Source organism: Phocoena sinus, chromosome 16 (assembly GCF_008692025.1).
Source record: "Phocoena sinus isolate mPhoSin1 chromosome 16, mPhoSin1.pri, whole genome shotgun sequence".
NCBI classification, from domain to species: Eukaryota; Metazoa; Chordata; class Mammalia; order Artiodactyla; family Phocoenidae; genus Phocoena; species Phocoena sinus.
Genome location: NC_045778.1, coordinates 54,868,003 through 54,884,188, shown reverse-complemented (window position 1 = coordinate 54,884,188; position 16,186 = coordinate 54,868,003). Strand labels below are relative to the sequence as shown.

Genomic DNA, 16,186 nt, shown 5'->3' with positions numbered 1-16,186 from the left:
GGTTAAGACCACGAAACTGGTAACTGCTGCTGGTCTCTCTTCCCTCCCCTTCTGATCCAACCTTTGTGCACTGTGGCATCTTTCTAAAACACAGACCTGGTTGTATATACACTGCTTCCCCTACTGACCACAGAATAGGGTTCTATCTCTTCTATGGGGATGTTTCACAATCTGGCCCCAACCGACTTACAATTTCCTGGTTTTCCACTTCCTTTTCTTACCCATGCTTGCACCCAGCATGCCAACCCCACCAAACCTCTTAAGGTTCCCAAATAGTCTCAGAATGTCCTTCATTCCCAGACCCCATTTGTCTGGCAAATTCCTACGTATCCTTCAATGCCCAGTTTAAATGTTCCTCCCCTTGGTTTAGCCTCCCAGGCTGTTGATTGCTGGCTCTTCTAGGCCCCCCTTGGATGTTCCCTCTGTAGTAGTTGAGTCAGCTACATCATAACCATTGGTTATCAAGTCTTATTCATCTTTTCCTGTGCCTGGCACGTAAGAGACTCAGTAAATGTCTGTGGAGTGGAAGACTGGGTGGCTGCAGGAACAGCAGTGGAAGTGAGAGGACCCCTCTTGTCCTGGGGACTGTACATGCATCAGACCCCCAGCTTATCCTACCCTACAGAGCTCGTTTCTCGTCTCTTGGTAATGGGATGAGGCAGCTGGCCTCTGGCTCCCCTTGAGGGAGAAAAACTACGTGGCTTCTCAGGGAGCTAATGCCTCCCACTGCCAACTCAGCCCCACCTACGGGTGGGTACCTGAATGCATATTTTAAGTGAACAAATGGTGGCGTATACCACCCGCATTTTTTGGTAAGACAGCATGGCATAAAGGCTCAGGGTGTAAACCCTGGAGACAGACTGCCTGGCTACTTCTCACTGCTTCACCACTCCCTGGTGCTGGGACCTGGGGGGGTCTGTACCTCAGTTTCCTCATCTGTGAAATCTTTTCATTCAGCAAATAGATATTAAGCACCTAGTAAGTGCTAGGCACCATTTGAGGGGCTAGGGATACATAATATATATGTGATTATTATGAATTGAATGCTTACTATACACTTTATATAAAGTGAGCACTTTATTGTTCTGCCTAATCCTTATACCAGCTCTTTAAAATAACTGGTATTAACTCTGATTCACTGATGGGGAAACCAAGGCTTAGAGAGGTAAGGAAGTGGACCATGTTCACAGAGCTGATGAGTGACAGTTTAAATAGGAGCCTGGGTGTGGCTGACTACAGGTCCACATTCAATATGCTTTTATATACTTTTGCATATTTAATTCTCAGCTACTGCCACAGGGACCCAGAAAGGTTACATGACTTGCCCAAAGAAACACAGCTACTAAGTGTCAGTGTGGGGACTCAGACCTAGGTCTTCCGATCCCAATTTCAGGGCTGTTCCTTCAGCAGCCCTGAGCAACATCTTCAATGTCTTCAGGGTGCCAGTCTTGAGTGTGGTTGGGGCTAGGATGCGCAGCTGGGCACTGAATCTGGGTGCTGCACTGATGACAGGGAATTATGACAACCACACAAACTGCCTCTGTAAGTGGGGGACCTAAGCCAACAAACATTTAGAGGCAGACAAGAGAATCCTTGCCTCTTCTAAAAAGGCATCTGGGGCTTCCCTGGTGGCACAGTGGTTAAGACTCTGCCTGCCAACACAGGGGATACGGGTTCGAGCCCTGATCCGGGAAGATCCCACATGCCACGAGCAACTAAGCCTGTGCGCCACAACTACTGAGCCTGCGCTCTAGAGCCCACGAGTCACAACTACTGAGCCCATGCACCACAACTACTGAAGCCCGCACGCCTAGAGCCCGTGCTCTGCAGCAAAAGAAACCACCGCAATGAGAAGCCCACACACCTCAACAAAGGGTAGCGCCCGCTTGCCGCAAGTAGAGAAAGCCCGTGCAGCAACGAAAGCCCAATGCAGCCAAAAATAAATAAAAAAAGAATAAATAAATAAATAATTAAAAAGGCATCAGGAGAGTTGGGGTGGGGCGCCACCTGGTGGACACAAACTTTTGGCTTCACAAGGCAAATCCTACTCCTTATAAGGAAGCGCCCTTGGCGGCTTTGAGGAGATATTTTTAGCCTCTGGAATCCTGAAGACATTCCAAAAGAAGGTCCACAGACTCCGCAAAAGCATGACCGTGCACAAAGATCTTGATACCTCCAACTCAACAAGTATGGTCTAAGCACCTGCTGGATGCAAACAATCTGGGTGTGGAATGCAGGAATGAAGAGGACCCATGCTTGCCCTCAAAGTGTTTGCACTCTGCTGGTAGGGGAGGGACAGATGTGGACACAAATGGACACAAAAAAGAGGCATGGATGAGAATTATAAGGAAAATACAAAAGGGAAAGAGTATCGTGATGGGAGGGCTGAGGAAAGATTCAAAAACGAAGTGTCATTTGAGGATGGATAGAGTTTTGACAAGCAGAAGTGGGGGATAGGTGTCTTGGAGGAGGCAGTCTCCCATCAGGCAGGTCCTGAGCATCCCTGAATGTTATCACTGAGTATGCCAAGAATGCAAGGCCATGACAGCTCTTTCCGCAACCATTTCTCAGTGTTGTTTTTGCAGCCAGCAGCTTTGAGGGATGAGGGAACATCTTCTCCCAGACACAGAGCAGACTCACTTATTGCTTACGATAAACGTGGTGAGGTAGGAGGGGACTGTGGTGGATTTTGCGAGCTCAGAGCCCCGCAGCTGTGGCGCGAACCCACTGCGTGTGTAGTAACATCCACCCGGGTCCCTCTGTAGTGCCCTCGAGAAACTTGAGAACAAGGGAAAGATGTGTAACGATGGTGCTAATGCTGCTCGCTGTGCCAACAGCGGCCAATCCTTTGTCTCTGACTGAGGAATCCTGTGTCTTCTGCCAGCATTTATGAAACGACAGCAGGCTAGCTTTTTAGCTTATAAATGCGGTAAATCCCAGCCCCTGACAGGTGTTCTAGGCAGAGGGAACAGTGTGAGCAAAAACGGGGCTAGCTTGTCTAGGGAACAAGTAGTGACACTAGATAGATACTGTGTGCAATGACATTCGATATGCCCAGAGGGGGAGGCAACCTGTAATAAGGAGGAAGGTGTAGCCCACCCTGAGATCCCACGATCAGCTCTTACTGTTCACAGTCAGATTCTATTCTGTTCTCAGTCTCTGGGCTACTGTAAACATACTGCATATATAGACCCAACTCACAGTGGTTTAACACCTTTTATGTCCCAAGCCCTGAGCTGGCACTTGACCCAAATCAGTAATTGTGGCGCGCAGGCTCAGTAGTTGTGGCGCACTTAGTTGTTCGGCGGCAATGTGTGATCTTCCCGGACCAGGGCTCGAACCCGTGTCCTCTGCATTGGCAGGTGGATTCTTTTTCTTTTTTTTTAAAGGAATTTTGCCTTTTTAAAAAAATTATTTATTTATTTATTTATTTTTGGCTGTGTTGGCTCTTCGTTTCTCTGCGAGGGCTTTCCCTAATTGCGGCAAGTGGGGGCCACTCCTCATCACAGTGCGCGGACCTCTCACTATCGTGGCCTCTCCCATTGCAGAGCACAGGCTCCAGACGCGCAGGCTCAGTAATTGTGACTCACGGGGCTAGTTGCTCTGCGGCATGTGGGATCTTCCCAGACCAGGGCTCGAACCCGTGTCCTCTGCATTGGCAGGCGGATTCTTAACCACTGCGCCACCAGGGAAGCCCCTGAATGGTGTATTTTTTTTCATGTTTCTATAATGCACCATTTGCCTGTAGGACTTTGTTGTTTTCAGCCTGTTCAGTTTGTAAGTTCACAGAAGAGGGTTGTTGTAAGTTGCTTTTTGTAACGTCCTAAGCAGAAGGATGCTTTTTAAAAAGTTTAGAATGATCAGGTCATTTATCAAGAAAAACGGAGTTGACTCAAGAGTCCCACTGTTGCTTGTCAAGTGAGTGTGGAAGTTCTCTCTGTTCTCCCCAGAACAGAACATTCAGCAATAACAAACCCATGGAAACAAGTCTCAGCCCCACTGGGGGATCATTTGTGACTGTCCAGCTGCTTGAACAATTCCTGAAGCATAGATAGGGAAGGAGTCGAATGCTGCTTTAGTGTCTGTAGCAAGGTTTATATTATGCACTGTGCCTATAGCACCTTACTTCATCCTCACAGCAATGCTCAGAGGTGGGTATGATTATTCCCATTTTATAGATGAGAAAATAGAGAAGCAGAGAGGTTAAGTTATTTGCCTAAGGTTAAACAGCTAGAACCCCTTTCCTAGACTCTACTCCCCTAAAAACTAGCACCTTGCTGAGCCATATTGGAACCTAGGGCGAAAGGAAAAATGTGTGCCCCTATGTGCACTTATCAAAACATCCTTCCATATTTTGAACCAAATGGAAAAAGTGGATAAAATCTCTACGATCAAAAAACACAACCATATATAAAGCCCTGTGTTGCCCAATCTGTTCGCACAATATTGTCAACACTCACAAAGCCAATTGGCAGGAGACACAATGGCGGCCTTCCTGGGAACCGCGGGCTGATTGGAGGTGACTGTTCCCATTGCAAAATGATAGTGTCATAAAACAAACAACAGCCTGTCTTTATGTTAAATGTCAATACTTTGTTCATCATGGATATTTTGCATTATTTTGATTTTTAAAGATATTACATTAAAATATTTATCCTAATTATGGAGTTTTTTGTTGCCCCCTCAAATATTGCACCCAAGGAGTGTTCCACTTGCCTCACCTTAATCTGATCCCTGGTAAAGCCAGGTCTTGGCCTGAATTACCCCAGGGCTCCATTCCCCAGGGTAGGCCTTCACTAAACAGGGCCCTGTTGGGGAGTGGATCCCAGATCCCCTACTCTTGCATGGCCTTACGGAAGTGCCTCATCTTCTCATCAGAAATATTGAATCACAAAGCTGTAGCAATAGAAATGGTTCCATTGTGTGGTAAGCACACAATGGTCACATGCCTGCAAAGATGTCTGGAGGCACCAGATATTCTCTACCCAGCCCTACTCACATCTGACCCAGAAGCCACAAGTCCCCGATTCCTACCCTGATATGCTCAGCAGAGCTCATGGCATCAGAATTCTTAGCCTCTCCAAGCACTGATATGCCAAGAGTTTGGCTTTCCTATTGTGGGGAATGGAGTAGAAGGAGTTCCTGGTTCAGAAGCCCAGATTCCTGGTTTAACTGTCTGCACAGTACTCTCCTTAGCCAAGCAGTTGGATGAAAGGCTTTGCAGCAATACTTTCTATTGGAGATGAACATTGCTGATTTCTTCATTCTTTTCAATATTTCTACAGGGCTTCAGGAAAGCAAAGAGAAGCCACTGTTAAAACCCTTTAAGCTACAATAAAGCACTTGCTGATAACTGTTTTTGTGCAGGACACAGAGAGGAATTAGAGACTGTGGGATGAGGAAGAACAGCTCCCAAACATACCCTCCACCTTGCCAAAAGGGACCCACAATCCCAGTGTGCTGGCTCTTACTCTTCCCCCCTGGGAACTTTTACAGAAGAGAACTCAAATGACTACAAAGGTCAGCTTTGAAGTGAAAAAGAAGTCAGGGAGACTCAGCTGCCTATTCCCAGGTGCCCTTTGTGACCATTTTTGAACCAGTGCACAAACAACTCATCTTCCAACGAAGCAAACAAGCACTTATCAAGGGCCTACTGGACACCCTGCATCCACTCCTGTCCCCCTAAGTTTCAAGCTGCAGCCAAAGTGAATTTCTAAAAACACAAATTTGTCCTGAGGATGAAATGAGCTACTATTTGTAAAGTGCTGACTGGCATCACTGGCACATAGTAACTGCTATAACGAATCTATTAAATAAACACATACAATGCTATTCCCCTCAGAGGACCAAATGGAAACTTCTTCACTACCTGCCTCTGCCTTCTGCTTCCCCACCTCTCTCTCCCTTGCTAACCTTACTCCAGGCCTCATTTCAAGTCCTCCTGAGTCAAGCTGCCTCCTGGCCTTAGCATGTGGCTTTCTCTCTGCCCAGACCCATTCCTCTTCATTTGATTAATTTCAACTCCTCCTTCACAACTCAACTGAAATGTTACTTCTGCCTTCTAGGACCTCCCCAAGGGAGCTTAGGTTCCTTCATGTTTATCACAATTGTAATCACAACTAAACGTTTTCAGTTTTTAAATGTCTGCCTCCCTTACTAAGCTGTAAATTCCCCCAGGGCAAGGCTTATTAAAGGTGTCTCCAGTTCGCTGCTGGTCAAGGAACTCGGACAGGGTGAGTCCCTAATGGACCACTGTCGAAGGAATGAATGAAACCTTTTTAATAGTGTCTCATTAGGAGGTTGGCCCGAGATTGCACAGCTGATTCAAGATTCGAACCCACGACATTCTGGCTTTGAAACCAAAGGTCTGACCACCGCACTGACTGTCCCTTCCTCTACCGCAAAGCTGCAGCCAGAAGACAAGTGGTCTGGGAGTTGAGTTTAAGGAGCTGCAAGTCTATTTATTTGCAGAGGGCCACATGCTGCAAGGAGCTCGGCGCCGCGCGCAAAGGCCTCGGGCCCAGGGGAGGGGGGCATCCGTCACGTGTAACCAGCAGGGCCAGCCGTCGCCGCACCCCAGGGCAGGAATGCGGCACCGCCCTCGCTCCCGAGCCAGCAAAACCGCGCTCTTCCTGAGGACTGACGTCAATGAAGGGGGCACCTCCGCGCGCTGAGCGAGGGCCGCCTGGGGCGGAGGGAAAGGGCCCGGGAGGACACGCCCCTCTCTGCTGCTCCGCCGCTGATTGGACCTGGGGCTTCTTCGCACTCGGATTTCGAGGCCTTGGGAAAGAAGGGGTCTAGGCGGGAAACGCCCCTCACCCCTCTGCCGCCGCCGATTGGCTCACGGGGTCTCCGCGTTCGATTTTGGAAGGCTCGCGGGGCGCTCACACCAAAGCTCGGCAGAGGATTGGCTGTTCCCGAGCCAGGGAGCGCTTTCTCTGGGCAACCGCGGCTGTGACCGAGGTGGCCCGCCTCAGGCGGCCAGGTACGTAGGTTCGGCAGCCTGGCTTGAGCTGCGGTGGAAGCGAGTGGGCGGGCCGTCAGAGCAGGGTTGTCGCCGGGACCCGAATTCCCAGGCCCACTTAGAGCCCGTCGTTGTGCGAAGCGGCCACGTCTGAGCCCGGGGGCGGACCCGTGCTGGGGATATCGCCGTGTGACCTCGACCAGGATACCCCCTCCCAAGGTCTTGTCCTGTTGATGAACGCCGTCTGGTCCCTGTAAGCACCGTCGAGGCAGGAAGCCCGCCCTTTCGAAAGCCGTGCAAGGGGTTGGGGTGGGTGCATCTTAGCTGACCCCATCCCGATTTGAGGTCTGTCGGCTCTGCCCTTCAGCGTGGTGAGTAATCGTTCTAACTCCCCGCGGGGCGGTGGAGTGTCGAGGGCACAGAGGCGGGCTTGGGAGACCTGACTTTCGATCCCTGCGCCTTCCAAAACCCGCAGAAGCAGATAGGCCGTTTCAGAGCCTCCTGGGTCCTTCCTCCCCCAGAAGACCTCGTCAGCCATCCGGCAGGAACAAAAATAGCAGTGGTTGAGAGTGTGCCCACGATCCCAGCCTCGTCACCCACCACCTGTGTGACTTTGGGAAGTTACTTAACCTTTGTGGGCACAGCTTTCTCATCTATAAAATGGGTGTAACAATAATAGTGTCTTCATAGGGGTGTTGTGAGGCTTAAAGATATTACTCCTCAGAAAGTGCTGTTCTGCACTTGACAGGGAGCAAGATGCCTCAACAGCAGCGATGATTTAAAAGTCCACAGATGAATCCATCTCCCTTTACTCTCTTCTCCCAAGAGTGAAGGTCCCTTTTGAGGGAGTTTCATGACAGTAGTGAGGATGAAAATGGCAACGATTCTATAGTCCCTGGTGGTTAAACAGCCTCTCCCCTGCATCATTCATTCACGATGTAATGTACTGGCATAGATGCTTTGGCATATTTTATCTCCCTATCCCCTGAGGGTTATTTATTCTCACCATTTTGATGATATGCAAATTGAGGCAGGGGAAAACCGAGGCCTGCCAAGGTACCCAGTTATCAGAGGCAGAGCCAGAATTCAGGGTTCTTGAACTCTTGAAAAGAGTTATTCCTAGATCTAGCAGGAGTTTACTTCCAGATCATATCTGAGACTTGATCTGGGGGAAGGGTCCATTTCCTTTCTTTACCTCCTGGGACACAGAATTGGAGACCAGCCTGTGTCCAGTTCTCTCCTGGCTGAGCTAGGCCCACAAGGCCATTTGGACTGAGCCTCCTGCTTGAAGGAGCCACTGATTTTGGCTGCTGTCCAGTGGCATGTCGGTGCAGGGAAGCAGGCCAAGACCACAGGTGTTGATTTGGGCCTTGGGCCAGAGCCTCCAGTTCTTTTTCTAAAGAGGCCCTTGGCCTCTGATTACAGATTATTACCATCACCAGCATTATCTGAAGTGGGTGAGTGAGGGCCCAGTTGCCTCCCAGGTCATACAAGTGTGTTGTGCCTGTCATAGTTGCCTGTACCTCCCTGAGACTACAGAGAGAATGGCTGTCTGAACTGAACTTCATACGTTACAAAGAACGTTCAGCTGGGCACCATATTTATGTACTGCAAATTCAGTGCATGGTGAGTCACCTTTTAAATATATTTCTTTGTAAGAGCCCTGCAGTTCATTTATTGCCTGTTTCAAAACAAGTTGAACTTCATTTTCAACATTTGATATTTACTTTGGGAGTTCGTTTCTAAGCTAGTTTGGATCAAATTGAAGTATTTCACAATTAGTCTTTACGCATTTGCTCACAGACCCATACCTATTTTTTATGTCAGCTCTGAAATGAAAGATCCATTTATAATCTTTTAATAGATCCGTGGTTTCACTTTCCAGTTTAAAAAACTGCCATTTGTTCAAGTACACACTGACTTCCCTGGATTCAGGTCTTGTCCAGGAAATTCGTGGGAAAGTAACACATTGAATAAGACAGGACATTTTTTTCTGATAATACAAGTGTTCTGATTCAGTTTTCTCAAAGTTTAACAGATAGTCCTATGTGAAATCCACTGATGTTTATTCCCAGCCTCACTCTGCTGTCTGAATCCCAGAGTGGGAGGCAGAGCCAGGAGTGAGGGGCCTCAAAATCTGGAGGTGCCAAGGCCTCTCGAGATTCATGGAGGCTGTGGTTGAGGCTGAAGGCTCAGACTCTCCCAGATGGTTCCTTGTTGGTGTGTTTGTAACTCACTGTAACTCTATAACTGGCCGCTGGAGGCTAGAGGCAGGAGGCAGGGCCTTGCAGGGCCTTGCAGCCCTGGCAGAGGTGGCTGGACCATCTGGGATGTCAGGCTCCGAGCCACATCCTCCCTGAGGCAGACGCTGCTACTTGATCCCATTGCCATTCTCTCTGAAGGGAGGGTGAGATTGCCTGAGTCTTAAGAGGAGAACTGTCACCCCTTCTCCCACCACCAAGATCAGTCTGCTCGTCTGCTCCAGGCTTGGCCATAGCCAGCCTAGGTCACTAGAATGCTTTAGAGCAGTGAGTTCCCTGTCTTCTACCAGACCCTAACCCCACAGCCCACAGCAGCACAGCAGGGTCTGGCCTCCAAGAAAGACTGAGGAGGGCAGAAAAGGGAAGCTACTGGTGGGGAAGTTCCCTGGCACTTAATGAGCCAGACCTGTCCACACATGTTGCTCCTGGGCCCTGGCAGACAAGCAAACCCATCTCTGCTTCCCTACGGACCTAGCCTTGTCATGGAATCATTGACTCAACACCAGCACACATCCTTGGAGACCACAAGCATCAACCTGTCCTTTGAGATGTAAGAGGGAAACAGGCCCACAGAGGCCATGTGAAGTGCCTGAGGCCTTTCAGCCCGTGAGTGGCAGAACTAGGGCTCGAACCTAGTCCTCTGACTCATAAGCCAGTGCTCTGTGCACTGGGCCGGGTTGCAGTTCCAGATTTCTTTTGTGGAGGCTGGGGATCTTCCTCTTCAGAGTGCCACAGGTTCATGGCTTCAAGGCTGGGGCAGCCTGTCACCTGGTAAAGAGCTCTGGTGCTAGTGAAGATTAAAATAAATTCCACAACCCCACTCCTGCCTGGTATGTGGGACATTCACTGTTCTTCCCTTTCCACTGGCAAGTTTACCCTCTTTGTGAATTAGATAAGAATAGTGAAACAGTCCTCACAGAAATGATGGGAGGAACTGTGCTTTGAGCTGCCTGGCTGTGAGGGCAACTTGGTGGTTTAAAAGCTCGGGCTGCAGTCATTAAAATGAGGTTCTGGCCTCTGCTGAGCCAAAGATATGTATTTCAGCTACTCTTTAGTCCCCTTTGAATGGCAATGAGGATAACAGTGCCTGATTCCTAAGAACTGTTTTGAGGATGAAATGATATCACGCATGTCGCTGATTCAGAATAAACACCCCATAGTTAGCTCTAATTTCTCTTTATCAGCCTGAAAGTGTTACTTGGTGACTGTTGTTGTCTGGTCACAGTATATTTATATCATCCAGCACTGGGGGTTTAATTACCACGCATATTAGGTCTTAACTGGATTCTCATAATTGTGCCTATGGAGAGGCAGATTTTTTTTTTTTTTTTTTTGCGGTACGCGGGCCTCTCACTGCTGTGGCCGAGGCAGATTTTAAAATTCCCATTTTCCAGATAACAAGTACATTGTTTTTTAAACTTTTTTTTTTTTGGCCACGCCACGCAGCATACGAGATCTTAGTTCCCTGACCAGGGATCGAACCCGCGGCCCCTGCAGTGGACGCACAGAGTCTTAACTGCTGGACCACCAGGGAAGTCCCCCAAAAAGCACAGTTTTTATGAAGTTAATTTATCTGACAGTCTTCTGAAGGTTTATTTTAGTTATTAAATCTTTTCAAGAGAGTGGGATTCTTATGATAGAAGGCCTAGAAACTGGAACAGGGTGAGTGTGGAAATTACTGGAAGGAGGATGGCTACTGGGATGAGGAGGGATGGCCAGGGCAAGGAGGGGGACAGTCATATCTGAGGAGTCTGAATGAGAAGGAGAGATGGCTCAAATTCTCAAGAGCATAAAAAGCAGGTGAGGGCTTCCCTGGTGGCGCAGTGGTTGAGAGTCCGCCTGCTGATGCAGGGGACACGGGTTCGTGGCCTGGTCTGGGAGGATCCCACATGCCGCGGAGCGGCTGGGCCCGTGAGCCATGGCCGCTGAGCCTGTGCTCCGCAACGGGAGAGGCCGCAGCAGTGAGAGGCCCACGTACCGCAAAAAAAAAAAAAAAAAAAAAGCAGGTGAGAGTAAGGGTTACTTCGGCAGGTGGGCTGAGGATGGATAGGAAACTGCTGATGCTCTTATTTATATGATTCTGTTTTTTTTTTTTAAATAAATTTATTTTATTTATTTATTTTTTGGCTGTGCTGGGTCTTTGTTGCTGCACGTGGGCTTTCTCTAGTTGCAGAGAGCCGGGGCTGCTCTTCGTTGCGGTGCGCGGGCTTCTCATTGCGGTGGCTTCTCTTGTTGTGCAACACAGGCTCTAGGCACGTGGGCTTCAGTAGTTGTGGCTCACAGGCTTAGTTGCTCCGCGGCATGTGGGATCTTCCCGGACCAGGGCTTGAACACGTGTCCTTTGCATTGGCAAGCTTAGCCACTGCGCCACCAGGGAAGTCCCTGATCCTGTTCTTTTGCACTTTTTACAGTGAGCATGTACATTTTTAATTTAAATATATTTTAAATTTGATTTCCCCCTTTGTAAGCCAGTTGCTGTTTGATAGGTATCTCTATAGCTGGCTGTGGAATGAGGTCTGACTTAGCAACCAGGCCTTCCTTGTTAGGCCCAGGACTGTGAAGGGTGAAGGGAGCACAGGCAGGCCTTCAGCTGGCTCAGGCCAGGCTGCTCAGAGGAAAAGGAGGGTCTACATTACACCCCTGACCCAAGTAAAAAAGTCAAGGAGGCCAAGAAGGGGGGCATTTGCATTTATTTAGCTCCCATTGGGGACCTGATACCACACTAGACCCATTTAATCCTCACAGTAATCCTGAGAATTGATTATTAGCCCCATTTTACAGTTAAGCAAACAGGCTCAGAAAGGTTGAGTAACTTGCCTAAGGTCACAGCCAGGAAGGTGGCAGAGCTGGGATTCAAACTCAATTCTGTGTAATGCCAAAGTCCTTGGTCTCCTGGTCTCCAGTCTATTTTCCAATGCCATAGCTTTTTCAGGCTGTAGTGAAGATAAGGATAAGGTGGGTGAGCCTCTTATCCCTTTATCATTGAAAAACAACTATCTAGAACTGAAGTAATTCGATTTTCATTTCTTGCATGTGAGGAGGCAGGGGCATTGACCAGAGCCTAACTTTTATTGAACTTAGTATTGATTTCTGCCTCTGCCCTGATAGGATATTCTAACCCTGTAACCCCTTCTTCTGCCCCTACCTTTGCCTCTGTGGTGCTCTGGACTGTGGTTAGATATGATTGGTCTATTTCATACTGTGTTTACTAAATTATATGGACTAGGTTCATCCCCAGGGTCTTGAAAATAGAAAATGAGATGACCCTTCTCAATGTTGTAGATGGAAAAGCAAATGAGTGGTCTTAATGCTTTATGTGTCTTCACTCAGTCCTCACAGGAGCTCTGCGAAGTAGGTACTAGTATGGCTAAGTTACACAGGAAGCAGATGAGGTGTGGAGGGTCACCCAGCCAGTAAGTGGTGCAGGCGGCCAGAAGCCGGATTCCCACCTGGGGTGCCCAAGTCCACAGCCCCTCTCTTACTTCTGTGCCACAAAGCTTAGGTCTCAGCATCAGAGTATTCTGGATTGTTCTTCAGTTTCCTCATCTGTGACATGAGGAGGTTAAAGAGTACCTTCCTCATAGGGCTGTTGTGTTCACATTTCAACGATGTCATGTGAATACAGCTCTTACAGTGAAGCGTGATACGTAAGTGCTTACTTAACACGTTTCAGCTGCCGCTGCTACAGGCATTATCACTAGGACCCGGGGTCTGCGTGGACTCCACAGCCAGACAGACTTGGGTTCTACTTCTGGCTCTGCACTTACACATGGCTTTGTGCCTGCAAGAAAGTCACTTAACATCTGGGGTGCGTTTCTTCATCTGTAAAGTGGAGATAAACAATCCTCACCTTCTGTGACCCTTAAGTTAATACATACGTCAGGCACATAAGCACTTTAAAGTTTGACTGTCATCATCATTATTATTTCCCCAAGGTGCTGTGGGAAATTAGAGTGATTTTAAGTCAAGACTTCCTCCACTTCGGCTCCTGGAGGATAGAAACACCAGAAGCCCTTGCGTTAGTCAGGACCCCAGGGCTTGGGAAGGGCCCGCTGAGCTGCTGACGTCCCTCCCTGTTCCTTCCTCGGCACCCAGGATGGGTACCCCCGCCTCTGTGGTGAGCGAGCCGCCCCCTGGGCAGGCCCCGACGGAAGCCCGGGGCCGCAAGCAGGCCTCAGCCAACATCTTCCAGGACGCTGAGCTGCTGCAGATCCAGGGCCTGTTTCACCGCAGCGGGGACCAGCTGGCCGAGGAACGAGCACAGGTCGTCTGGGAGTGTGCAGGGGACCACCGTGTGGCGGAGGCCTTGAAGAGGCTGTGCAGGAAGAGGCCCCCTCGGCAGAAGCCCCTGGGCCCCTCGCTACACCACTGCAGCCGGCTCAGGTAGGCCCCTGGGGCTGGAGGGCCGCGGGGAGGAGAGCACTAACACGCCCACTGTACCCTTTCCTGGCTCTGGGGCCTGGAGCTGCTAACCTGGCCTCACCTCTACGTACCTACCACTGGGGTTGTTGTGAGGTCTACACAGCGCTTACTTACCACGTGGTTGACACTTAGAGGTTGCTCTTACTACTGGAATCATCTCTGACCCTAACCCTACTCCCATGGGAACGGGTGCCTGGGTCCTCTCAGTGCCACCTCATTTCGCAGTGATTCTCCACCAGGTGCGAGGGACTATGGTCTGGAAGAAAAAACAATCCTGTTTACCTATTGCTGAACAGGTAACATTTAAAAGTAAGCCTGGTGAAAACCTTGGCTGTGGGATTACTAAGAAAATAGCATAAGAGAGTACTGTAGAGACATCAAGGGTTAAAAACGGTTGAGAAACTTTACCTTAAACTTTCCCTAGTCCTCCACCTCTTTGCTTATTAGGTCACTGCCAGCTCAGGAACAGCAAGCCCCAAGAGATGGAGTTGAACCACATGGCCTAACCAATCACTGTGGGTTACACGCTGGGCCCACACTCAGAATATCGGATCCGAGCAGGCCTTCTGAGATCATCAGGTCCAGGGGCAGCAAATCAGCTTCATTGCTCATATTAGTTCCAATTGATTAGTAATCCCTACTGAAATCATCTTGAGATGGATACTTGCCCTCTGGTCTTGTATCGGGACAGATTAATGATGTCTGCCATGAGTACAGGATGAGGAAGACGGAGAAATGCTGAGTGTCTCACCCCCTGATCTAGCCCCACTCTCTTTACAGAAGAGCAGTCTGAAAGCTTTGCCTTGTCATGCAGCTCTTTGGCCAGAGATAAGACCAGGGCCCTGGTCTCATTTGGCCCTGAACAATGTTTGTTTTGTTTTTTAATATTTATTTGGCTACGTCAGGTCTTAGTTGCAGCATGTGGGATCTTTTAGTTGCGGCATGTGGGACCTTTAGTTGCGGCATGTGGGATCTAGTTCCCCGACCAGGGATCGAACCCAGACCCCCTGCATTGGGAGTGTGGAGTCTTAGCTACTGGACCACCAGGGAAGTCCCCCTGAACAATGTGTTTTAATAGTTCACCATGACCAAAATCTCTTCAGTCCCTGTACTGTCCTTCCTATTGATGTTGGCTTAAAACACACTTGTTCCCTGCAGAATCACAGAGCCCCGCACTCCACCGGCCGACCCACAGAGCACTGCCATGGAGATGGCTTCCAGCGGGCAGTATCTGAACTCCAGGAGGACCAATGCCAGGATCCGCCGGAACTGGAGGAAGCCAGGTCCCCCAAGCTACCTTCATCAGATCAGACACTGATCCGGGGAAAGGGCTGGGAACAGCTCTATCTTCCCCAGGATTCATAGGGACTTTTGCCAAAAGGTCTGGGGAAGCGAAGAAGGAAGAGAGCTGAGGCAGACAGCCCCACTGCTGGCACCAGCCTGCTCGAGTCAGAACAGGCCCGGAGGCTTCCACTGAGCTGTTATATGGGACCCATTCCTCACCAGATTGAGGAGAAACAGTGACCGTTCCTGCCTCAGCCCTTCTCAGTTTAACACTATACCTGGGCTGCATGATATTCCCCTGGGAGTCAAGGACAGGCACTCAGACTCAGCATCTCACCACTCCTGCTACCGACCCTCCTACTACTACCGTAACCCGTGGTCCAGCAGCTTGTCCCACACCCCTGCCCCTTCAGGCCAGCACAAGGAAACCATAGTTTAAGTGGCAAAATAAAACCATTTGCATCAAGAGCTTTGTGAGTCTGTCACAGAAGGGGAAGATCCAGAATGGACACTCCGGAGCTGGGGGTGAGGCACTGGGCTCGCTGCAGGGGGGGAAGGAAGGAGAAAATAGGGCTGGCCTCCTTTACCAGAGGCAGTCAGACTGGGAGGCGAGATGGAAGCCTCTCCATAGGCAGTCCTGGTCCAAGATGAGGAGAGAGGGTTCTTGGCCCCTAGCCAGCTCTGGAAGGGGAGACTATTACAGTCAGCCCTGCGTAGTGGGCCGTGACCCTAGGCCGGATGAGTCTGCTGTCAGTGTAGTGGGCACCAGCTCCTCAGCTGGCTTCTGCATCCCTGTGGAGCAGCCATCCTGAGGCAGCTCGACAGCTGCACCAATCATGCCTTTTGCATTACTGAGGTTTCCTGTAGCCTGAAAACCTTGAGGTGAGGATTTTTGACTCCTATTCTACCTTTGGCTCAAAAGAAGCCTACTGTATGTTCATTAGCATTCAGCTCCCCTCACACCCATCCTATCTGCTTGATTATCCGTCACTTATAGGAGCCAGGGTTCAAATTGCTCCAAGTGGGCAGTGATGCACACACAGAGCAGAGCTGCCCTCTTATGGCCAAAAAGAGAAGCCAGTCCACATTCCTTACCCCAAACCTTTGGGAGAGATGATTTTGTAATTTAGAAATTTTTGGCTTTTAGAAAGGAGTTATTGCAAAAACTGTATAATCCCTATTGGGGGAGCATATCATAACAGAACACTAATATTTCTGCAACAAATATTCACAGTAAAAGGGATACATGATGATT

At 49.3% G+C, this 16,186-nt stretch overlaps 1 protein-coding gene across 9 annotated transcripts; it reads left to right on the top strand.

Moving 5' to 3' along the window:
* Positions 1-6,722: 6,722 nt before the first annotated feature.
* AVPI1 (arginine vasopressin induced 1) lies at positions 6,723-15,399 on the top strand. Of its 9 annotated transcripts, none has more exons than XM_032609044.1 (4): positions 6,723-6,985; positions 8,478-8,590; positions 13,321-13,608; positions 14,806-15,399. In XM_032609044.1, the coding sequence occupies exons 2-4, from the start codon at positions 8,568-8,570 to the stop codon at positions 14,963-14,965; spliced, it is 471 nt and encodes a 156-aa protein (XP_032464935.1). In that variant the 5' UTR covers positions 6,723-6,985; positions 8,478-8,567; the 3' UTR covers positions 14,966-15,399. The 9 variants fall into 9 exon arrangements, with proteins under 9 accessions (XP_032464935.1, XP_032464941.1, XP_032464939.1 ...); XM_032609043.1 differs by lacking the exon at positions 6,723-6,985 and adding an exon at positions 7,000-7,335; XM_032609050.1 differs by lacking the exon at positions 8,478-8,590.
* The last annotated feature ends 787 nt before the right edge of the window (positions 15,400-16,186 follow it).

What these genes read in the sequence shown, in the direction of transcription:
- AVPI1 (XM_032609044.1), top strand. Translation starts at nt 8,568, where the DNA reads ATGTACTGCAAATTCAGTGCATG. An exon ending in TACTGCAAATTCAGTGCATG is followed by an intron (nt 8,591 to 13,320) that starts GTGAGTCACCTT and finishes CTCGGCACCCAG; the next exon opens with GATGGGTACCCCCGCCTCTG. An exon ending in CACCACTGCAGCCGGCTCAG is followed by an intron (nt 13,609 to 14,805) that starts GTAGGCCCCTGG and finishes TGTTCCCTGCAG; the next exon opens with AATCACAGAGCCCCGCACTC.